The following is a 23,147-nucleotide window of genomic DNA, read 5'->3' on the forward strand; positions in this document are numbered from 1 at the left end:
AGGGAAAAGAGAAGAAAGTTGTTCTAAAAAAACATGGTATATATTTTTCGTAGTACCTAATTAAAAAAAGAAACAAAAGTGATGGGTAGCGAATAAATGAGAAAGAAAACAACAACAAAAAAATTAATTATCGTATTTTCAATTTTTTTAATAGAAATTTTACTCTGATAGAAAGCCACAATGTGTCATCAATTAGGTATACATTCAATAAGTATACAGATCATAACTGCAAAAGACAAAAAAATAACATACCAATATTTTTCCTTTGTTTTTGTTTTTTTTCTGGATAATAAGCTATCTATGACAGGGTTTAATTTTTCTATATGTTGTAGAAGAATCATGTCTGCCGGAGATGTGCGGACATAGATTTGGTCTATCGAATATACAGAGGATACCTGCACAAGTTTTTTCGTGCACATTTGTGATTCTCAAGTCCACCAGGAAACGTTGTCGACTTAGGACATACTGAATGAGAAAAACCAATAATAACATTAACAAGTTAGTTTTTTAGGAAATACTGGAAACTAAAAAGCAGTTAACAGTAAGTAGATTTGCATACCTTTCTATCAAAGAAGCACGCATCGTAGATGTTATTGCCGCCGGCGTTGATTCGTTAAGTTTGAAGACGCTTTCTATTACTGATAATTCCGTTGATGTTGTGTCCATGCCGCAAAAAGATGCCCAGTCGTTCACTACCATACCTGCAGCTATGACTTCGCTACCTCTGTTTATTGTTCCTGCCTGGTAATCAGAATTCATATAATGAATACAGGTTGAAATATTAGTTCACAGTAATTCTAGTTGTGGGTAAAAAGTAGACCCAAATAAAATATATACATATAGAGGAAATACCTACCACCAATGGAACCTGCAACAATGACGAGAGTTCATCTTGATCCTGTATGGAAGTTTGCGGATGCACCAGGCCTCCCTGGTTTGATAAAACGCAATAAGATCCTATAAGCACATTACTCGCAACTGTCTGCCGGAACACCTCAACATTAAGCGTGTCGGCTAAGATTTCTTCGGTCTCCTTGAAAAACCAAGAAATAAAATGCATCATATTATCAAAACCAAAGACGCAAGAATGTTGGAAGAAAAAGAATGAATAAAAATCATGAGCAAGAGCATCTCACTCTGTCCAAATCAGGGTGGACCAGGGCTACGTAATCGTTGCAAGCAATAACGTTTCCAAGAGCTGATAATCTCTCCTCAATTCGTTGTACTTTGACATTGTCAGGGAGTGAATTGCGGATCTGTTGGAGCTCTGTGTCTGTTGTACCACTTGGCACAAGCATACCATTTTTGTTTCCTGTCAATGACAAACATTTGAGCATAAAGTTTTCCCTTTTTTCCATCTGAAGTGTCAGCGTTGACGTTTGAACTCACCGACGCATAATCTTCCAATGATTCGACATCCAGCGATGGAAGTATGGATGACTGGGATTGTCTCTGCTAATTCAGCTTCGAAGACACTTTGGAAATTACAACATATATCAGATCGATTATTTTTTTGACAAACGGATAATCTTTTGAGGGGCTTACCTGTAAAAGTTCTCTGAGCCTCCTATGGCAACGAGACAGTAGGAATTTGTCAGTTTCGAAAACACACCGACTTCATTGTTGTTTTCAAATTGCACTCTCACCGCCATTATCGATGCTTTTCGTCAAATTATGTTTGTGGTGTAAGCTGATAAAACTTGTTCAAGATTATTTTAACCTTCCCAACCACTGCCTCGAGTTGTGTACTCCTATATTATTTGTGAATTTGGTAAATCTTTAATCAGCTAACCACAGAAATCGTAGCAAACACGAGGTGTGTTTGAGGTTGGCAGGAAGTAGCGACAAGCTCTTTTCCTTCCTAGCGAGAAGATTCGTCAGTCGTCAGAATAGCCGCCGCGTTTCGATAGCAAGATAGCACTAGCTCAAATTGTCAATTGATTTTTAATTAATTACTAGACTTTCTCTATATATCCTGCTAGCAACCAATAATGTATAGATGAAGTAACACGATTACAGATTTATTTCGAGATTTTTTCTGAGTTTTTCCCATTTTTCCCAATTTATTTTCGGCTTTTTAATTAATTATTCAATTATCCCGTCTTCCCCGCCGAAAAAGTGACAACTAGCGCCGCGAAGCGTAAAACCGGAGTGCGGCACTCGCCTGAACTAAAATTCCAAGTTTCTTGCCCCTTGACGCGACGAGACCCGCCTTACAGCGAAGAATTTTCGTGTAATGCGGGTGCATCTATCATCAGGCGCTTTGGACGCCTGACCGCGCGCGTCATTACGTTACGCGCTTTGAGGGGCTCGGGAAGATACGCGGTGATTGAATAATTAATTAAATAATCGGAAAAATTAGGAAACAACATGAAAAAAGTCTAGAAATAAACTAGAGGATAGAGGAGGTCTACTAATTAATCGAAAATCAATTAAAAAAGATTCGGGAATAATGAGGGAAAAAATTAATAATGATGAGACGGCAGTGATTCTTTATATTTTAATATAGAAAGCAAGGGCCTCATTAGGAAATTAAATAACGACTGTAAACTATAAATATGTCACAATTTCCTCGCTTTTTAAAGTATAAAATTCGCTGTACATAAAAGTAAAGAAATTGTAATATATCTATGGTAATATCTTTATGTAAGGTCTCATTACAAAATTGTTCCCTCATTATTCCCGAATCTTTTTTAATTGATTTTCGATTAATTAGTAGACCTCCTCTATCCTCTAGTTTATTTCTAGACTTTTTTCATGTTGTTTCCTAATTTTTCCGATTATTTAATTAATTATTCAATCACCGCGTATCTTCCCGAGCCCCTCAAAGCGCGTAACGTAATGACGCGCGCGGTCAGGCGTCCAAAGCGCCTGATGATAGATGCACCCGCATTACACGAAAATTCTTCGCTGTAAGGCGGGTCTCGTCGCGTCAAGGGGCAAGAAACTTGGAATTTTAGTTCAGGCGAGTGCCGCACTCCGGTTTTACGCTTCGCGGCGCTAGTTGTCACTTTTTCGGCGGGGAAGACGGGATAATTGAATAATTAATTAAAAAGCCGAAAATAAATTGGGAAAAATGGGGAATAATCAGGAGAAAATCGGGAATAAATCTGGGATGGTGAAACTGGGTTAATTTACGCGCAAATGACTCCCGCAGATATTCTTCCAGATCAGGAAAAATTGATAGAATTCATTTATAATCTCTCATCGAGATTAATTGTATCATCAAAGTGCAGCGTCACAGCTTCATAAAGTTGTTTTATAGCAAATAAATAATAGTTGCGTTTTAGTAGGGGCAAAAATAAAAATAATTCTTCTTCCTTAGAAAGCGAGACAAATTATATTCAAATACCGCATAACGCTTATCGTTTATTCTGTATTTTTATACAATGTATAGCATAAAGAATTTCCTGTCATATCATTTTCATGTATGTTCAATTACTAGACCGTACATAACATAATCTTATGCACAGCGCTCACAAAGCACAAATATCGTTTGGTTCTGTAAACTAGAAGTCCTGTTGGTAAGTTTCATCCTCGAATAATTCAGGGCAAGAATGAACTGAAAACAAATATTCTACAATTTTGATTCGATCTCTGAACAATATGTGAACCCCTGGTTCACACGAAAAATAAGTCATCTTCACCAAGAATAAAGCAATTCATATGATTCTTGATGCAAAAGACTTAGCTTCGACATCCCAGGATTTGACCATTATTTAAGAACCGAAGTTTTTCAACAGGCAATAATAGAAATTGACATTAACCGCCGTTATTGATATCCCGAAATTATATTTATTGTAATATCGGAATTCATTGACGAACTCTTTGACGATAGATGGAACTGGAAAGGTTCAAATTTACAAAAAATTATCATCGATTTTGCCAATCAGTACTTGTGCTTATGCCTGTGTTTCCTCGGTACCGGGGACGGTGGACTGTTGGCTCTATGTTTAGATGTTCTGGGAGGAGGCGGTGGTGACATGCTTGGTGATCTTCCCCGTTTTTTTCGGTCACTGCCCGGAGATCTGCGAGACAATCTAGATGAAGAAAACGATGGAGAAGGAGTACGGCGGATTCGAGGTGGTGACGGCGTTGCAGGAGCTGCTGATTGTAATCTTTTTTTATGTGGTGAACGAGATCTACGCTTTCCTCGAGGCGATCTACTCCTGGATCTGAAATTTCATTCTTCCATTAGTTATTCTGTACATGAAACTCTTTCAATTCATATACATTAGTAATTATTAATGATTTCACACACCTGTACCGACTGCTAGATTTTGAGGAGGGACTAGGAGACCCTCGCCTCCTGTCCCTATGATGCCCTGGTGATTCGGGCGTTGAACTTCTCCTCTTTTCTTTCCTTCGATCTTCGTCTCGGTCATCTGTCTTCATTTCTTTAATTTCTCGTTCACTCTGCGGGAGATGATATAAGCGGGTATGAAAATTTGCTGCACATTTGTTAGAGCATATTATCCTAGTGTGTCAATGGGCACTTCACCTTTCTAATGAGCTTTTTTCTGTAGTGTTCGACCTGAGCTTGAATGGTCATCCCAGCTTTCAAAGTCCTTCTACCGCTTTCCAATTCATCTTGGTACTGCATAGTCTTCACTTCGATTTCTCTGAGTCTGTTGCGTCTTTCTTCATTATAATCCCTGCCACTGTCAAGTAGGTAAATTACTCATAATATCGCATCATCTTTCGACTCTATGGCATAATTAGATTTTAATAAACTCACCTGGAGTCCATGCTAGCATCTTGGGAATTAGAGTCATCGTTTTGACCCAATTCTTCCCATTTACTCGTCGTCATTGCTTGCGCTTCAACCTGTGGTCAAGAATAAAAAATACAAACCTCGCTGTGAAAGCTACAACTTTTTTATATCATGTGCTCAGCTTTAATTATGATAAAAATTAACATGCCTGATCAGGATCAACGGTTTCCCATCTGGATGGCACAAACCCTGCGGGCATGGAAGCTTTTTTATCCTCTTCTTTACTACGTGATGTAAACGGATCTTCATCCTCCATTGGTATTCCATCAAGATCCTCATCCACTGTACGACAAAATAGAAATGTTATTAACGGCTACAGTTTCTCTGTTTTTATTTACTCAAAAGGTATTTAGATTATATGAGACTCACTTGGCACTCCATCAATGTCGTCATAATTGGTGACAGGTTGAGGGGTGAGTCCGTGCTTCAGGGCACCCTTTAGAAGGGCAGCACCATCGAGTGGTACGCCATCTAAATCCTCCCCTGCGTCCCCGTCTACGTCCGATAAAGGTGCTCCATCAATATCCTCATCGTTTTCTTGTTCAGGTTCATCAGTCTGTTACGAGTAATTTTATTAATATCGAAAGCTGGATGGAATACCATAATTATCGTCTGAACGGTTGCGAGGAACATTGTACCAAAACAAGGCCAAGAAAGGCATTTTGTAATCTGACTAGAAAGTCACGAGGATACACCGCCCATTCCTCCCAAGCTCGAAACATTCTCATAACGCGTACTTTAAATCCTTCAGCTTTAAGTCTGCTGTCGAGCTGTTTGTAGGTCTGATGGATCTCATGAAAGATGTCCAACAGCCTTGCTTCAAACCTTAGCAAAATACAAGAATTATTGAAGAATCAATTACATGGATAATAACTTGATGCACGACCAAAGAATTTACAGAGGGCATGAAATCACTTACGCCTTTCTGTAGATGGTAGCATTTGTCACTTTAACACCACAGTTGTGAAGGATGTCTGAGATCAGATACAGTCTAGCAATTTTTTTATTAACTGGGGTCTGAAGTATTGATAAGGACTCCATTATGCAGTCACATATTTCGTCCGCCGCTTCTGCATGCTCAATGCAAAATACCATTGTCTCTGCGACCTTTATGCGCTCTGGTGATATGTTACGTAATAGATCCTCTAGTCTGTCTCTTTGACTGTGAATATGAAGAGAAAAAAATATCAAAGCATACGTTTCAGTTGCCAAGCAACATAATCAAAAATCATCAATGCATTACCTGTTGGATAAACTGCCTCTTCGGGGCTCTTGTCTTTCTTCCATTTCAATTAATTCATCTGGCATACCCTGAGTCCACGGGTTTATCGGTGGAGGTCTCCAGACACTGCCACCTTTAAACATCCTGAAATCATCTATATGCCATTCTTTTTGTGCATCACCTTGTAGAATAGAGAAAAGTTTCCATCGGTAATAGGTATGTGCTGGAGAGTAGTTTTCAAATAAAAACCTGTGGGGTAAATAGTTTGTAAGTTTATTATCGGAATCATGTCATTTTTTTAGCACTTTACAAGTGTATTTGATCAGATTTCAATAGTGAATAGAACTTACCTGAACATTGGATTATTCAATTCCCTGTTCATTATCATTGCTTCAAACATTGGCCCTTCCCTTATGACAAATTCGACCATTCTATGTATCAACATGACTAAGTTCCTATAAGGCATAATCAAATTATATCGAGGACTGTTTATCACATGAAATGCATGGCGTTTTTTAACAAAAAAAAATTGACAAAGGGCTGAAATATGAAAGATAAAGATTCGAAGACACTTACAGTCTAGCTAGTAAGTTTTGTATACTTACAAGAAAGTTTTGGAATCAAACTAAAATTGGGAAATACCTTTCGGTCGGGATAACCACTTTGACAACCGCATTCTGCAAAATCTGTCAAGTCCCGGATCACAGTGCAAGAGTGACAGAGATGGTTGACAGAGGAGCGTGCCACCCAAAATGCCAAAATGCGCCCCCAAGGACGAACGCCAACAAGTCAACACAACACAATTTGTAAACGTGGATTAGAGAGATGGATCGACGGCATAGTCAGTTTTGCACTTAACGTGCCACAGATTATTTTGTTATTTGAATTTGAGTCTGTTTTTTTGCCTTGCCATTGATGAAAATTCGACTATTTTTGCACAAGTTGTTGCAACTTCGAACCTTCGACCCATACCGTCTACTTGCAGCATTATTTATCAATGTTCTATTAATCAATTCAATTGTTCGGGCACTAGGCTTCACTTGACTTAATGTTCCTCAAGGTCAAAGTTAGGCAGGATATCGCGCGCGCATTTCTAGCTGAATAGAGTGGCGTTACCTTTTCAATGTTTTCCTTCTCCTCAGGATCGGCACTCTGGATGTTGCGAATACGTGGTATCTGAGATTGTGTTTCAAAAACATGATTATACCCATTCTTAGCAGGAAGAGACGATGAAGATTATACAAAGTATAATTTTTTAGTCTTGCTTAGCCTGCTACTAGCCAGCAAAATTAAAAGAAGGTGACTTAAATTTTTTTTAAAAATTTGTTGAGTAAAATAAAAAAATAATTAATTTTTTTTTAATCCTTTATAGAACTACCTTCATGGGAGAGTAATTAATCAGCATCACGAAAGAATACTGTGTCAACCAAAACTATGTTTTGAAATAATGTAGCACCTTCTAATGCTGGCAATGCGATGAAATGTCAAGGATGAACGTGTCAAGTAGTAATAAAACGAAATCGATAGCCAAAATTTAGATAATCGGGCATTTTATTAACCACGCTACTAACTCTTTGTTTTATACTGACTTGTACCTTGTGTCTATCTCGGCGGTGTGGCTGTGCATTGAACGGAAGACCAGATGGCGGAGGTGGCTGTGTTATCTCCATTAAGGCTGGTGGAATGTAAATTGGATACGGCGGAATCGGTACACTCTTACCCCAACCCAATTTCATCTCATATTGCATGATATCGCGTCCTGAAACGATCATGAACTTATGAATTCAGATTCAGAAAAAGTGAAGTCAAGTATTATTTATCATCAAGCGTAAACCTTACCGTTCAAATTTTTTAGTGCTCGTTCACCATCCTTGCGACTCATGAATGCGACAAAACCACAGTTTCTTTGCCTTGCTTTTTCCTCGTCACTGCGAGGCCACATGATTTTGATACTTGCAAGTGGGCCATATTTGCCAAAAATTTCCATCAATTGTTGTTCAGTAATCTACAAGGAAGACAAACAATGAATTTGGGCAATTAGAAGGAATTGGCAAGAGCTAGAAATACAGTAAAAATAAAAGTGTGAACGTACCTTGGGATTCAAATTACCCAGATATAAATTAGTTGTATTTGGATCACCGTTATCAAAAGAACCATCTGAAAAAAAGGGCCAAGGATTATTTAGAATGTTGAATAATCTAGCGAGATTAAAAATGAAGGTGAATATTTCTCACCCTCCACGCATTTAAGAGCAGCAAGCATTGGGTCTTCAGTTTGTGCAGAAATTACGGTTTTAACAACTCCTTTGTATTTATGTCTTTCCTCTCGCTCTTCCTGTATCATTTTTAACTCTTCTTTGAATAACTCGAGGTTGCTTTTCTTTTTTTCACCCTCCTTCTTCTTTTTACCAAGTCTGTCTACTTTTCTCTCATTACTGCCAAGTAGTCTTGCATATTCCTGTGCTTGTTCAGCTGAAGATCTATTGTCGACCAGTTCAGAAATTTTTGACTGAGGTTTGTACAGTTTCCCTTTTTCCCTTGTGTCTTCCTCTAATGAAATAATGAACATTAGTCATAAATATCCGTGGATCTTCTGATAACCAAAGAAATAAACTTACGCCTCTTGCCAGCATCATAAGTACCAGCTTTGACCCAAATTTTGCTTGTTGTTTTGTTTGGTGTTTCTTGAAATGTTGCAACGAACTCTTCGAAAGCCTTAGAGTAAATACAAAGATTACACGTCGTTTTCAGAAGCTTATTAGTTCACAACAGAAAGTGAAACAAAAAAAAATTATACAGGAATAAGAAAATTGCTTTTTCCTTACTTGAGCTGCTGCTTGTTCCTGTTCCTTCTTTCGCTGTTCTTCGAGCTCTTTTTTACTCAGAGGTCGTTTCCCCATAGTGCCTATTGAGAACGCCTTGAGTTTCTGCTCAGCAATTTGCTAAAATTGTATAATCCTCAATTGTTAATTCAGCATTCAATCTTTCTTTCAAATAATATTACTGTATAAAAATATAAATGATTCAGTAAAATATTGAGGCAACGCACCTTCATCATCGCTTTGTCCGCCATCTCTTCCAGTGATTGTAGACTCTACAATTGCAACCTAGCCTAAAATCTCATAGTGCACGAGCCGATACGCGCTCTCAACGACAACTTATTGAAAAATTTATTAATTTGAAAGGAAATTAATCAATGAAGTATACGGTGACACCGTGTAAACTCGTTGTGTTAAATATCTTGCTGATGAATCAAAGTGTTTTCACTCTACCTGCAGTGAAAAAAATGATTTTTGTTGATCCACCCCACTGAAATGTACCATTGTGCTTCCTCCAAACTGTGGATGTTGAAAAAAATTGGCTGTGGCGGCAGCACCACGCTGAAGTAGTAGTTGGTGAATAGTAGCAACCGAATCTGTATAGTAGTAGAAAATAACTGTGGCTCCACGTGAACATTTGTGTTATGAATATATTTGAATACTACTTATTTCAGGAACAACAATAATGTAATATCATTTGCTGGAATAAGCATTATTTTATCAGTCATCATTGCATCTGAATTCCAGTAGAGAATTCTAAAAATGCCCTTGAAAGGGATTAAGGTATTAGAATTAGCTGGGCTGGCCCCGGTGCCTTTTTGTGGTATGATTTTGTCAGATTTTGGTGCATCAGTAATCCGGGTTGACAAGGTGAGTGTGCAATAAGCATCAAATTTGAATGTATTATAAATGTACCTTTTAAGAAAGTATATAACAAAATACTTTTATTATATCACCATCCATATTCTTTACAGGCCTCTGGAAACACAGGAATGGCGATAGATTTTTTGGCAAATGGAAAACGGTCAATTGGATTAAACATCAAACAAAAGGAGGGTGCTGATGTACTGAAAAGACTAAGTGATCAAAGCGATGTACTTATTGATCCTTACAGACCAGGTGTATTGGAAAAGCTAGGACTAGGACCAGAGATTCTAATGAAAAGCAACAGTCGTTTAATCTATGCAAGACTTACTGGATTTGGTCAGAGTGGTCCATATTCTAGCATGGCTGGACACGATATCAATTATGTGGCAATATCTGGCAAGTATCAGAAATACTGTGAACTGGCAAACGACTAACGCAGAGCTTTCTACACAGGCCTACTTTCACTTTTTGGCAGGCATGAGCAAAAACCGACACCACCCATAAATCTTGCTGCAGACTTTGGAGGCGGTGGTTTAATATGTGCATTAGGTATAGTTATGGCGCTATTCGAACGTTCACAAAGTAACATGGGCCAAGTAATCGATACTTCCATGGTTGAGGGTGCAGCATACTTGGGGAGCTGGCTATATCGCTCACAAGTGATGGAAGGCCTGTGGGGAGAACCTCGAGGGAAAAACTTGTTTGTGAACTTACAATTCTTTTAACAGGTTTCAATTATTCATTTGAGATGTGATTAAACTATGAATTATTTCAGACTGGACAGTGGAGCATATTTTTATGACACTTATGAAACAAAAGATGCAAAATTTATGGCTGTTGGGGCTATAGAGCCCCAGTTTTTCCAAACTTTGCTGGAAAAACTTGGCCTTGAAGATTCCAATCTACATCAATTCGAAGATCGTGAAGAAGGTCGTGCAAAACTAACCGATATTTTTAGACAGAAGACTCAGAACGAATGGTGCGCGATATTTGATGGAACAGACGCATGTGTCACTCCTGTGTTAAGCTTGAACTCTGCACCTGCTCACCCGCATAATGTAGCTAGGAATAGTTTCACGAACTGTGAATCTGACCATCCTTTTCCATCCCCTGCTCCTAAGCTGTCAAGAACCCCTGGATTTGCACGTGGCGTAGAAAAGCCTGGTCCTGATGCAGGTGAAAATAGTGTTGATATTCTACTTGAACATGGATTCAATTCGAAAGAAATTCAAGGATTCATTGACCGAGGTACAGTTTACCAGAATGGCTTATCTAGCAAGCTCTAATTCTTTGTATCCATGATATATGATTTTCAATATCAAGAGACTCTGTAGAGTACATTAAAAAGTACGAGATGACACCCTTCTGTGGAACTTTGCAGGATCAAATTGACTACGACTTACAATGACGATAAGAATTTGACTGAGTCCTACCATATCCTACATTTGATTGTTTTTTTTACATCTGGAGATGAATAGTCTGTCTCCTCCATTTAACTGATTTAATATATTTACGAGAAATCCGGTTTGACGGGTAAGGTGAAAAGGGGTAGCAATTGAAAATGTAGTTCATTTTGGTGGTTTATATTTCAGATTAGTCAATAAAACACCTACTACATTGTTGAATTATTTGAATAATTGTTCAAACCAGTCGGCTAAGCAGTGCACTAGAGAACGCGGTGCAACAGGTGGCTCAGATGCATCGACAAGTGCATAGAAGTTCGGTGTCCTTCCTAAAAGGGTAGTGGATTCCTTTCGATCCGTCAGAGGCCAGTGGCGGTAATATGTCAGTCATGTGCTGCTATCAGGAAATGAGGTTGGTGTTTTGCTGGTGGTATCTCCAGTCTGCTCCAGTCTTTGCTTTGCCGCGTGTACGTCGGCGCAAGTAGTCGGTCGCCGACCAGCGACAAGTGATCGTGTTTAAATTTTCGAAGATTCTGTGACGCGCAAGGGAAGATGGCAGTCGTAGCCATGACTCGTCTGTCTCTCTTACTGATTATTAGCGGTGTTTTTATTATAAAATCGTGTTACGGAGCAGCGACAGATATCGAGCTAGACGCAAAGGCTCAATTATTACACAGACTTGACAGCTTGAATTTATTACTATACACGTTTCTGTTGATTCTTACGGTACTAACTATATGGACATTCAAGCATCGTCGATTGCGGTTTTTGCACGAGACAGGGCTTGCTGTCATCTACGGTGAGTCGTCTGCTTGTTTTCGATGAAAAAGACCCAGAAATAGAAGTACACATAAAAATAGTAATAGCAAATAGAAAAGCTAGTCTTCGGCATAGCTGGCATTCATGGATTAGGGCTATAATCTAAAAAACTACCAGTAACGCCTATCAATTGTCAAAATCTATTATTAAATAATTATGTAATTTGTTGTTACTTGTCGCCACACTAATGCGTACTGTTTGCAGTTTCGATTTGTTTGCAACGCAATGCATTGTTCTGTTCGTACGAGTATCCTAGAATTCTCAATGTCACTGTCAAATGATTTTAAAATGCTACAGAACAGAATTTGGTATCGTTTTATTACAGGGTTATGGCATAGTTCCATATTCAATGTCAATTATGTTCATTTCATTAAATCACTGTTACCCGGCATTGATTATTACTACTAGTACCCACTTATGTCTTTCGTAAATCTTACTTCCTCATTAACGCATAACGTTTCTTTTAACTTCTACATATTGACTGCTGGGGTTGTAATAATAATTTGATGCTTATTAAACAGGTCTCATCGTTGGAGCGATAATTCGCTATGGATTTACAAGCAGCAGTACAATATTGCATATGCCAGTTGTACCTGACAATGCCAGTAGTCAATACAACCAGTCAGTACCACCTGACACACTGTGGCTACGCTTTCCTGAGGACAAGAAAGATGGCAACATAAAAAACAAGACATTTGCGTATTCGTTTAGAGGAGAAATTTATAAGCAAGACAATGAAATCGATCTCAAGGTAGTCTCTCATAGTTGGTTTCACAATAAGTTTTATCAACTTCAATGGCCTTGAATTTTTTTATTATATAAAATACTCTTTGGTTTCAGGCCACCTTTGATCCAGAAATCTTCTTCAACATCATACTACCACCGATTATATTTCATGCTGGATATAGTTTAAAAAGGGTATAAAGTTTGAAGATTTTCATAATTGGTTGTCAGAATCTTTAACATTGGCTCAAAAAGCAGGCGATTCAAGAATTTCTAAAGCCTCATTTTTAGTTGAATAGTATTAGAATTTCAAAGAAACGTTTTGCAGCTTGCAGGCATTATTGATTACTGGATAACATAGAAAATCAAAGACAATGCACAGAATGATTTTGTGTAAACATATTTTTCAAGGATACTATCTTGGATACGGTACTGTCAACACTTTACGTGTTATCATAATGATTGGCCTTTAAGAGCTCTCCACAATTGGAAGTATAATATTAAACAAAGAACTCGTAAGGTTAACATTGCCTGCGGTAGACAGTATTGGTTAACGTTGGTATTTAAAAAAAAAATTTGTCCATTGTTTCCAGAAATACTTCTTCAGAAATCTCGGCGCCATATTAACCTATGCTTTAATAGGAACGACTATATCTTCCTTTGTGATTGGGTGAGTAAGATTTCACAAACTATTAAATAACATATTGAATATATACGACAAACAACTATTTTTGTTCATATTTATCACATTCTTGTTTTATAATTCCTATCTTATTGAGCGAGTTCTTAGCTCACTTCGACTAATGCATAACTCGTTTGTAATTTACTGGATGACTTTTTTATCAAATTATTTCATCTCAACGATTTGTTTGAAGTCCTCCGCACACGTCACATGCCTCTCTGGTTCTTATGTTTGCCATCTTGTGGCCGTTATTTATTACCGAAAAACTTTACCTCAATTGCTTATTTAAACACATTTATGCGTATCTCTAACTGATTAAATACAGGGGATTGTAAACGGAAGAACATGATAGCCAAAAAGCTATTTTTATTTAGGGCTTAACGTCTACTATCGCAATGAAGTCTTGAACAGTGACTTAGTAGATTATTCATTTCTGATTCCAGGGCACTGATGTATGCATTCATACAGCTGATACCTCACTTGGCTGCATCTTTCACTTTTTTGGACACTTTATACTTTGGTGCCTTGATATCCCCGACTGATCCCCTGACTATCATTTCTATTTTCAATGATCTACACGTTGATGTTAATTTATATGCTCTGGTATTTGGAGAGAGCGTTCTCAATGATGCAGTTGCTATTGTGCTCAGTGGGTAAGGATATCTTATTGTCAATTAATAAGCTGGAATAGTTTTCTTTGACATCCTCTCTACTTATTGTACTTTAAACTTTTTCACCAGGTCTATTCAAAACTACGCCGAACGCTATTCTGGATCTGGTGGATTTGAGACTTGGGCATTTTTCCAAGCACTCGGAGATTTTGTTGGCATTTTCAGTTTGTCGTTATTCATAGGAGCAACAATGGGTTGTGTCACTGCATTGCTAACAAAATTCACTAGAGTACGTGATTTTCCGCTGCTGGAATCAGCACTTTTCGTCTTGATGTCGTACAGCACTTTCCTCATTGCGGAAGCGTCTGATCTTACAGGTGAAAATTAATTTTTGGCTCAAATTGACGATAAGTTACACGATCGGTCACGTCGTATACCTTTGTCATTCAAGGAGTCGTCGCCGTTCTATTCTGCGGAATATGCCAAGCTCACTACACTTACAACAACTTGAGCTTAGATTCTCGGCAACGGACTAAGCAGCTTTTTGAATTACTCAACTTTTTGGCAGAGAATTTTATCTTCAGCTACATCGGTGTGTCCATGTTTACCTTTCCCAAGCACCACTTTGATCCAGGCTTTATATTTGCCGGATTCGTATCCTTTTCTTCAACCAAATAGATACATGTTGATAAAGTAAATTTTGTTTCGCCAGAAATATGCACACCTTAACTCGTTGAATGATAGTTCTGTGCACTTCTTGGCCGTGCGGCAAACGTGTATCCGTTGTCGTTCCTCTTAAATTTAGGTCGTAATCCAAAAATACCCAAAAATTATCAGCACATGTTGTTTTGTGCTGGTCTCAGAGGAGCCATGAGTTTTGCACTTGCGATCAGGAACACTGTATCCGATGCTCGCCAAGCCATGCTCACAACCACTAGTCTCATTGTTATTTTGACAGTGATATTTCAAGGGGGGGCGACCACGCAGTTTTTAAGTTGGTTTAATATACCGTGAGTATTGATGAATTCTGTAATTATCCGCGATCGATTATTCTTCCTTACCTTGTTTTTGGTTTTCATTATTTCAGGGTCGGCGTCGACGAAGAAGTTGAGGTACTATCTTACAACGGAGTCAGAAGCGTAAGTAGTTTTTTTCCATGCCATAAAAAATTATTCAAATAATTCTGACTCATTAACAACCAACAGCCTGAGTTGAATGTGAGCGCTTGGTAGAAGATACGTCAGATTCTGTATGAGTAATGAACTAATCTGCGCGCAGCGACTTCATTCTTGTCTATAAATGCCCAAACTCATCTCTGAAACAAGAGATAATTGATAAAGAAAAGAATCAATAAATAGAGTAGCTTGGAAGCAAGATCAACAAGCTTTTACCCCTCTTCTTGTCGCCTCGAATCTTCCATGCTTATAAATATTCATACGCGATTACGCTTTTATGTGACCCAGTTCTTTGAATTCAATTAGCAGCCGGTTATTTCTTTTTTTTCTTCTCCTTACGTTCTTAATTTTTCGTAAAAATTAGTAGTCATATGGTGTGTACTCGAGTTTTTTCGCACACTCTCTTGTGGTCTCATTTATCAGCAGTGATAATAATTTGCGCACATAAATCCACGATTCAAATGAACTGTCGGAGTGCGTAAATTCATACGCAGGCATAGAAGTTTGTTGTGATTTTTAATTTTTTTTTTCTAAATATATTTTTAATTATCATTATTGTGTCCCTTATTGCTAACACCCAGGTGTACAATTCCATGGACGCCACTGGGGTGCGTCAGATCTTATTATTCATCATTATTGTTATTGTTTTTTCATCACTATGCAAATCTACTAACTATTATTTTTAAAAGGCATGGCATATAGTGAATTGTTTATATTGTTGTCCTAAAATTTATTTATAAGTGCCTGCATCAATTGTACGCTTGTTTAAACCAATAATCAAATAGGTGTTAAGCCTTTGAATTTGATATATTTCATTGTATGCATCTAATTATGTGAAAGCTTTTTACAGTAGAATAATCCGAATCATTGTTATCTTGGTACCTATAGTAGAATTTCGTAGTAAAATGCAAGATGATATTTTTTATAATCTGCATTCCGTACAATATGATCCGTTAAATGTAATTATTTTTTAAAAAATTCAAGTAACTATAGCACGATAAATTCTTGATATATTTACCTACGAATGTTAATAGTCTGCTGGCGAAGGTGGCTTTGGTGATCCAGAGAGTCGTCGAGAAAGAACCCCCCCGGTATGTCCCTTATTTTTAAAACTCTTCTTTGATAAAGCCTTACTCAATACTCTTTCCCATTCTTCCTACTCTTTCTCTCTCTCTTTCTCTCTCTCTCTCTTCTTATCTCTAAATGCACATGCATCCTCAAATAATGCTAAGTTTATCGCTAGATTAATACATGCATGATATGCTAGAAAAACATGATGTGTTATACATATGTATGGTATGTATTGAGATAATACTAACGCGTCTGATGTCTTATGTGTAATCTATCATTAGTTGATGGTGCTCACACAATTTTTATTTTTCTCGTATACCTGCTCTCGATTTTTCAATTTATTTTCATTGTTTTTCAAATCCTTCTTTTTATCAAGTAATTGAATAGCTGAATAGAATAATTGAAATGTATTCATTCAAATGAAATAGGTTTATGGTTCACAGTACGATTCTATGCAGGATGGATCCCTTTCTGGCGGAGGAAGCACGTCTAAGACAAACGAAAAAGCTCTACTGGCTAGAATTTGGGGAAATTTTGATACCCGATACATGAAACCGCTATTAACGCATTCGCGACCTACACTACTGGAAACACTTCCAGTTTGCTGTGGTCCATTAGCTAGAATTTTAACAACTACTCAACAAATGACTCAAGTAAGTAAAAGGATATTGCTAGACATTTCTCGTTGGAAAAGTTCTTTTTCTTCTGTCATTCATCGATTACTATTCTAATTTTGTACTGAAAATACAGGATGATATCTCGCGGAGAGTCGATTCGGATTCAGACCTGTGCTTGGAGGATCGTGATGGCGATAGACGGAGAACTAGCATTCAGCCGGTGAGTTATCATCAACCTAGCTTCAATTATACTAACAATCCGTGCTACCGATATAACGGCACCGCTATTACTAATCCAAATGAGCCTTTCGTTGTCCTAAATTTTACAAGAAAATAAATACAATCGACGATGTATCAACTACTAACAACTCGCTTCGCCTATTAACACAATATCCATACAACGGCTCTTTTATGTAAATGCTTATCATCATGCTTGGCTTCAGATATTTAATACGTGCCAGCGTATGGATGGATCATGTGATTATTTCTTATACGCTCGGTACGAAACTTATTTATCGTTTGTTCTATTTATTTAGCATATACTTTGATCATTTAGTCAGGGCTGTTGAAAGAAACTTTTAGGTGTGGACTAAAAATATCAAATTCTCTCACATTACTCAGTAGTGAATGTCAGGTATTTATTGAAAAAGTAACTTTATCGTCTCGATGAAAAAGAAACTTTAGTATGCGATAGGATATGGAATTGAAGTTGGTTTATTTCTAGGAATAAGTGATCACCAGTATATCACGTTAATTTCCATCATATTTTAGTTGATTTTATCGTTACCGGGAATTCGTTAAAATTTGTACAACCGATCGTTATAGCTTCGGATATAGTATTAGCTCGTATTATAATACAGAGATAAACTTTGTACAAAGGGAAAACTTCACCCAAAATATCTTCAAGACTTCTAAAACAACACTTCAGGTGGATCTAAAGTTTGTGCATAACGAAGCAGAAGGGCCGAACGTTTAAATCTAATGGAGAAAAATATTTTTATTTCATATTATTTATTTCAGAAATTTAAACGAGCGGCGATACTAAACCATAATTCGTAAGTCGTGTAATACCTATCATTCGTAATGAATATGTAAAATTTAATTGATTCATTCAGAAAATCAGGATTAAAAATTGAACGGAAAAAACTCACGAATTTTTAATACCTGTAGTCAAAATTTATTCATTACTTTAATTTACTTACACGTGGTGATTCGGTTGATATTACGTATCAAGCAAATACATGAAATAGAAATTGTTTGATAAAATTGAAAATTGTGTTCAATGTTTAACGTTTAATATCTACCAACGAACCGATTTGTGACGCTCAAATATTTTGTCCTGAGTTATATTATTGGAGTCGTTGAGACGGATATAATTTTTTGTGTCGAATTTGCTTGATTTTTTTGCTAACAAATTGTCTAGAAAATAGCACACCCTTCATAGTTGTGTATAAACTCTCTGATACTGTGTATAATTTTTCTGTTCAATTATGAAAACGGGAAAGTCTTTTTTATTCAAATTTATAATTCAGTGTTTCAATTTGTACGAAAATTCTAATCAATTTTTTTTAGTGGAAATCTAGCGCCGACGGAGATCTTCGTATCGTTGGAATGGAAGGATTTATTCCATTGCGAACTTTGTAATGTGAGACGAGCGGTAGATAACGGAATAATATAAAAAAATAATAACGATAAGCCTCACACTAATAACAACAACGAAATAGGTTCTATCCACCGTAAAAAGTGGTTTAAAAAACCAAAAAGAAAAAGTAATTAAATAATGAATAAACAACGCGGTAAGAACCGTCCAGCTGTGCGTCTATAACTTGCGAGTTTTACCGTCCTTTATATAAAATCAAACAATACCTGTACGAAGAAAGTTTATTCGGTTACATACTCATATGATATATTATGCATATATACACTATAGTCGTAACGTATAACAACTAGTTCCTACATAATTGATAATTTTTACATTCCTATAGAAATCTATGAAACACGATTTGCATTCAACGTCTAGTCCAACGATCATTCCTATATATATATATATACAAAAAAAAGTAAATCGAAGATCTAATGAGGTACGAAAAAATAATAATATATACATATATATAAAACGTCGAACATTAAACATAATTTTCGCTACCTATGCATACAGTATAATATAATTGTATCCTACCTGCGGCGTAATTATATTATCATCGCTTCTGAAATCACGACCATTTGCGGTCAGTTTTTATTTCCTTTTCTTTTTCAATGCGGTTTTTTTCGTATGCCTTATTTACTTGATTCTTATTTCACTATAATATTATACCTACATAGTTGATATTGTATTAAAGATGTATTATGCGTTGCGTTTACTATTTATTAGCTATTGAATAGAATACAGAAAAAAGTACTTACCAAGCATTTTCGCACGCGGCTTGGAGGATCCGGTCTCACCTCAGGCTTTCAACTTCATGTGAGGCACGTCTTGAAACTAATTCATCGCATCAGTCGAGAAAGAATGGTCACTTTTATAGGACCAATTACATTTATCATTAATACTAAACGTAACAATTGGACCGAATTAGGAAATTTCATATTTTATCATCAATTTTTCGTCTTCAGGTTGATTTTGTTGTTTTTATTCATATCGAGTCAATTGGTAGTTGTAATTAATAGCTACGAAGTCCTAGTTGACAAATTAGATTTCATATCACAAGCATATTGCATATGTAATTATTTTTTTTTTTATCGATGTTGTCAAACACAACAGTGTGTGCCAATTAATGACAGAGGGTTGAACGCCTTTTTCTATTTTGTTTTTTCTTCTTTTCAATTTTTCTCTTTCATTTCTTCTTCATAATATTATAAACTCATTTCCAGTTACATATTTATGCCTACGAACTCTTAGGACCTTATCATAGTTTTCTGAAATGCTTAAATTACCATCGTTGTAATCATTTTTTCAATTACGATTATTGCTATCATAACACGGTAATTATAGACATACATGTATATATATTTATATATACATGTTGTTATATAATATATGATTGTAGTTATGGGATAATCTTGAACGTATTCTAGTCTGATTGTGAGACGAATGAGTCATTTTCATACGTATGTAAATTGGTATATAGTTAAGCATTTTGGGAAACATTTTTATATTGCTAATCGTCGCGGCAATTGTTGTTTTAACATATTATTTTTGAAGATTATTAAAAAGTTTTACATAACTAACTGTACAATAATAACAGCACGTAGTGTGTGGTACCCATACATACATTAATTGTGTGAAATACCTAAGATATATATATACACATATATTATGATAATATTGCTAATTTTGATTAAATAAATACTGAACAAATTGAAAAAAAAAAAAATATATATATGAAATTATTCATTCATTTTTCTATCCTCATTAATACTATTAATAATAATGGTAATAATGGTAATGATAATGTCATTAATCTACATAACAATTTATTACACTTCTATTTTGGTATTTTGTACTTCTGCCTCCTATAGTTTTTGCCGCAGATCACTATGTAAATAGTATTAATTCATATTCATTATTAACCGCCTTTATTTCCTTTCGTTTTATTCGCAGACAATTATTACGCAGTCCCCAATGCACGGATTGCATTTATAAAACCTGATGAATTTGAGTTCAGCCTATAGAGAAGACAGATACGTTGTTCTTAAGTATCCTTTTATTCGTTTCTTATTACTATCATTATTATTATAATAGTGTGCTAGAATTCTCCAAAGTCTTCCCAAAACTTCCTATCTCTATTTATTTGTGTTTTAATTATTAGTTACTATTTATTAAATTAGCGACAATTTCTAGTACATAGTAAATTTGTTAATAGAATACGCACAGACATACCTCACGTATAAGGACCAGTATTTTTGTAAATAATAATCGTAGTAATCAGAATATTTCGACATTATTATTGACCGACAGGTGTGTCGTGTACCTAATTCTATCGTCGCCATTCTCAATGGTTTTAAAACATTTCTTTTTCTTCAATTCGTTTCGTGCGAGCCAGTTGGGAATTGTGACCGGAGAAGTACTTTGTCCGGAGCAACAACAGCAACTCCACACACGTGTCGCCTTGCCAGGTTTGATCGGCAGACATTTATGAATTTATACAGGTATTATGTGTAATTACAAATTCTAGTATACATAAATATATATTGATGTAAAATTAATAATATAATGATTCTTGTCTTTGTACAAAAAAAAGAGAAAACACATGAAAATTATTTCTATTCTATAATATCTGCACTCGACATTCGGTACACTATGATACTGTGTTGTGGAGGCAGACAATTCGATCGACAAACTTAGATTATAAAATGATTGTAATTATGGTGTGAATATAACAGCATTTGTTGAGCAATTTTGTTCCGACCATACTCCGACGCAGATAGATAAAAGCATATTGGAGTGAACGGGATATGATGGAATTCAGAAAATCTGTTAATCATGTACGACGTTCTAATTTATTAATTGAAATACTAGAGTGTTCGGATTAATTGTGAATTGTAATTTGATCGCAAGTACAATAATGACTATGTATTTGTGCCCAATTTATTGTCATTGATTATTATCAATTCGTCTTTTATGCTGTAGACCAAATTTATGATGGAGTTAGAACATTCATGACCTTGAATCTGATTAATCATTACGCGATTTATTGTTATCGCTATATTTCTTATGCAAAGTTAAGTTTTGGCTGTGATTCCTGAAATGTAGATTTCTTGAAATTGACATTTAACTTAGAATTTCAAATTTTTCATCGAGAAAATTGTTGCCATGTTCATTTTCCAGTAGTTTCTGAATGCGGACTTGGAGCGGTATATGCTTGAATCTCTACCAGTGTTTCTATGAGAACAATAGTTATGTACGTATACTAATAGCTAATGTAATTTCAATGTCTAGTTTTCGTTTTCCTACTTATTTTTTCATAAAAATTCTGGACAAAAGACACTAATATACTTATATATCTTATACATGATGTAAATATGAATTCAAATATGTATGTATGTATGTAGGTATATGTCTACCCATGTTTATAAATGCCTACATAATTATATTTCACACTGAAATTTTCAAGTGTTTTAAATAAAAATTGTCTCGTAACGATCTGAATCGAATAATTATAGTTTTTTACCTGTAATGTAACACCTGCACTACTGACCATTAATATTCTAGTTACAGAATTATCCCTGAAGTAGGGTAACTGTAATAAGAATGAATTCGGAATAATTGTGGCCTACTAATTCCGTGAACCCTACTACTGCAAAGCTCACAATATAAGGGAAGGGTCATAAAAGAAAGAGAAAGGAAGCAAAAACGAGGGTTAATCCAACCATGTTTTCGAGCTAGGGCTCCAACTTCTAACTTTTGCACGGATCATTACAGCGGTAAGAAAAGTAAAATAGGCCCCGAAGGCGAGCCTACATCAAGTTAAATCCATTAAACAGGACTCTATATGTATTCGGTACAGATTTCACCCGACAAAAAAATCCTTCATCTCTTCTAGGCAAGGAAAATAAATAAATAAAATACCACGTTGCATTGCTACCAAAAAACTTTTGATCGAAGAATGAGTTCAAAGTGGTGATGGAAAGAAAAGCAGAAAATAGATTGGGAAATTAGATTATTTTCTTTTATCTAGAAAATTCTGACGCAAACATCAGTGAAAATCGTGATTTCTTCTCAACTGATGAGGGTAGTATTCAGGTATTAAAAATATCGGAATACATGGTACGCATACATATGTGTGGAAAACCATGAATGATCACTGGAAATACATCTAATAAGATTGATTAATCGACATTCTATAGAAAAAGCAAGGAAAAGGGGATGGAAAACAAACAGCCAATCGTGTCAGAGGTTCCCATGCTGTCATGTGTGTACAGCTAATATCGTTAGATAGATAAATATTTTGATGAATCGATCCAGCCGTAAACATATTTTTCTTTTTATATGAGCTTTTTTTTCTTTCTGTCATGCATTAGGGCAATGGAAAGATAAATTCTGGGCTTCCGAAAGCTTCGAGATTTTTGAGCAAACTGGGAGTTCGTCGTCCGCCTTCCTCTTCTTCTTCTTTACCGCGAGCGTCACGCTGATATTATAGTAAAAGGAAGTCGGCCAGGGCGAAGAGGGTGGTTTTCTTCGTTGCAGAACGGTAGCCTGATTGATGGGTAGCATCGATCAGAGGCTGCGCCGGCAAGCTACATTAACTTTATATTAAATACTTCATCATTTCCAAGAGCGTTATATTTATGTGTATTGTACAGCGTTCGCTGCATGTATGTATAGGTACATCATATACCCTCTACATTTTATTGCATGGGGTAGAGTG

At 36.2% G+C, this 23,147-nt stretch overlaps 4 protein-coding genes across 17 annotated transcripts; 2 read left to right on the forward strand and 2 right to left on the reverse strand.

The window, feature by feature from the left end:
- Positions 1-123: 123 nt before the first annotated feature.
- Positions 124-1,885, reverse strand: LOC105689547 (eukaryotic translation initiation factor 6). The gene is made up of 6 exons (XM_012406631.3): positions 1,546-1,885; positions 1,390-1,475; positions 1,137-1,312; positions 857-1,033; positions 560-741; positions 124-465 (listed from the first exon to the last, which is right to left on the reverse strand). Exons 1-6 carry the CDS (start codon positions 1,650-1,652, stop codon positions 456-458), a joined length of 738 nt encoding a protein of 245 aa, XP_012262054.1. The 5' UTR covers positions 1,653-1,885; the 3' UTR covers positions 124-455.
- A 1,453-nt stretch (positions 1,886-3,338) lies between these two features.
- Positions 3,339-9,186, reverse strand: LOC105689583 (U2 snRNP-associated SURP motif-containing protein). 4 transcript variants are annotated; one of them, XM_012406719.3, is made up of 19 exons: positions 9,045-9,186; positions 8,821-8,937; positions 8,614-8,710; positions 8,231-8,545; positions 8,089-8,153; positions 7,836-8,001; positions 7,592-7,755; positions 7,113-7,172; positions 6,639-6,682; positions 6,347-6,451; positions 6,018-6,245; positions 5,694-5,936; positions 5,413-5,599; positions 5,144-5,330; positions 4,923-5,056; positions 4,739-4,827; positions 4,502-4,655; positions 4,262-4,416; positions 3,339-4,175 (listed from the first exon to the last, which is right to left on the reverse strand). In XM_012406719.3, the coding sequence occupies exons 1-19, from the start codon at positions 9,066-9,068 to the stop codon at positions 3,890-3,892; spliced, it is 2,820 nt and encodes a 939-aa protein (XP_012262142.2). In that variant the 5' UTR covers positions 9,069-9,186; the 3' UTR covers positions 3,339-3,889. The 4 variants fall into 4 exon arrangements, with proteins under 4 accessions (XP_012262142.2, XP_012262141.2, XP_048515017.1 ...); XM_012406718.3 differs by having other exon boundaries at positions 4,502-4,661; XM_048659060.1 differs by having other exon boundaries at positions 7,586-7,755.
- Positions 9,187-9,248: 62 nt separating this feature from the next.
- LOC105689546 (alpha-methylacyl-CoA racemase) lies at positions 9,249-11,306 on the forward strand. Its single transcript, XM_020854369.2, has 5 exons — positions 9,249-9,390; positions 9,489-9,684; positions 9,789-10,077; positions 10,135-10,381; positions 10,457-11,306. The coding sequence occupies exons 2-5, from the start codon at positions 9,577-9,579 to the stop codon at positions 10,965-10,967; spliced, it is 1,155 nt and encodes a 384-aa protein (XP_020710028.2). The 5' UTR covers positions 9,249-9,390; positions 9,489-9,576; the 3' UTR covers positions 10,968-11,306.
- Positions 11,307-11,455: 149 nt separating this feature from the next.
- LOC105689570 (sodium/hydrogen exchanger 7) lies at positions 11,456-21,928 on the forward strand. Of its 11 annotated transcripts, none has more exons than XM_012406685.3 (14): positions 11,456-11,883; positions 12,425-12,654; positions 12,744-12,821; positions 13,220-13,296; positions 13,752-13,961; positions 14,049-14,296; positions 14,371-14,573; positions 14,664-14,929; positions 15,007-15,058; positions 15,676-15,702; positions 16,129-16,185; positions 16,594-16,818; positions 16,916-17,002; positions 20,381-21,928. In XM_012406685.3, the coding sequence occupies exons 1-14, from the start codon at positions 11,637-11,639 to the stop codon at positions 20,420-20,422; spliced, it is 2,049 nt and encodes a 682-aa protein (XP_012262108.1). In that variant the 5' UTR covers positions 11,456-11,636; the 3' UTR covers positions 20,423-21,928. The 11 variants fall into 11 exon arrangements, with proteins under 11 accessions (XP_012262108.1, XP_020710014.1, XP_020710015.1 ...); XM_020854355.2 differs by having other exon boundaries at positions 20,823-21,928; XM_020854356.2 differs by having other exon boundaries at positions 16,609-16,818; positions 20,823-21,928.
- Positions 21,929-23,147: the final 1,219 nt, after the last annotated feature.

Source organism: Athalia rosae, chromosome 7 (genome assembly GCF_917208135.1).
Source record: "Athalia rosae chromosome 7, iyAthRosa1.1, whole genome shotgun sequence".
Classification (NCBI taxonomy): domain Eukaryota; kingdom Metazoa; phylum Arthropoda; class Insecta; order Hymenoptera; family Athaliidae; genus Athalia; species Athalia rosae.

What these genes read in the sequence shown, in the direction of transcription:
- LOC105689547 (XM_012406631.3), bottom strand. Translation starts at nt 1,652, where the DNA reads ATGGCGGTGAGAGTGCAATTTGAAAACAACAATGAAGTCGGTGTGTTT. An exon ending in TCCACCCTGATTTGGACAGA is followed by an intron (nt 1,034 to 1,136) that starts GTGAGATGCTCT and finishes TGGTTTTTCAAG; the next exon opens with GAGACCGAAGAAATCTTAGC. An exon ending in TGTTGCAGGTTCCATTGGTG is followed by an intron (nt 742 to 856) that starts GTAGGTATTTCC and finishes TCTGATTACCAG; the next exon opens with GCAGGAACAATAAACAGAGG.
- LOC105689583 (XM_048659059.1), bottom strand. Translation starts at nt 9,068, where the DNA reads ATGGCGGACAAAGCGATGATGAAG. An exon ending in CGGACAAAGCGATGATGAAG is followed by an intron (nt 8,938 to 9,044) that starts GTGCGTTGCCTC and finishes ATACAATTTTAG; the next exon opens with CAAATTGCTGAGCAGAAACT. An exon ending in GCTACCATCTACAGAAAGGC is followed by an intron (nt 5,600 to 5,693) that starts GTAAGTGATTTC and finishes TATTTTGCTAAG; the next exon opens with GTTTGAAGCAAGGCTGTTGG.
- LOC105689546 (XM_020854369.2), top strand. Translation starts at nt 9,577, where the DNA reads ATGCCCTTGAAAGGGATTAAGGTATTAGAATTAGCTGGGCTGGCCCCG. An exon ending in CAGTAATCCGGGTTGACAAG is followed by an intron (nt 9,685 to 9,788) that starts GTGAGTGTGCAA and finishes TATTCTTTACAG; the next exon opens with GCCTCTGGAAACACAGGAAT. An exon ending in GAACCTCGAGGGAAAAACTT is followed by an intron (nt 10,382 to 10,456) that starts GTTTGTGAACTT and finishes GAATTATTTCAG; the next exon opens with ACTGGACAGTGGAGCATATT.
- LOC105689570 (XM_020854355.2), top strand. Translation starts at nt 11,637, where the DNA reads ATGGCAGTCGTAGCCATGACTCGTCTGTCTCTCTTACTGATTATTAGC. An exon ending in ACAATGAAATCGATCTCAAG is followed by an intron (nt 12,655 to 12,743) that starts GTAGTCTCTCAT and finishes CTTTGGTTTCAG; the next exon opens with GCCACCTTTGATCCAGAAAT. An exon ending in CTTACAACGGAGTCAGAAGC is followed by an intron (nt 15,059 to 15,675) that starts GTAAGTAGTTTT and finishes GCTAACACCCAG; the next exon opens with GTGTACAATTCCATGGACGC.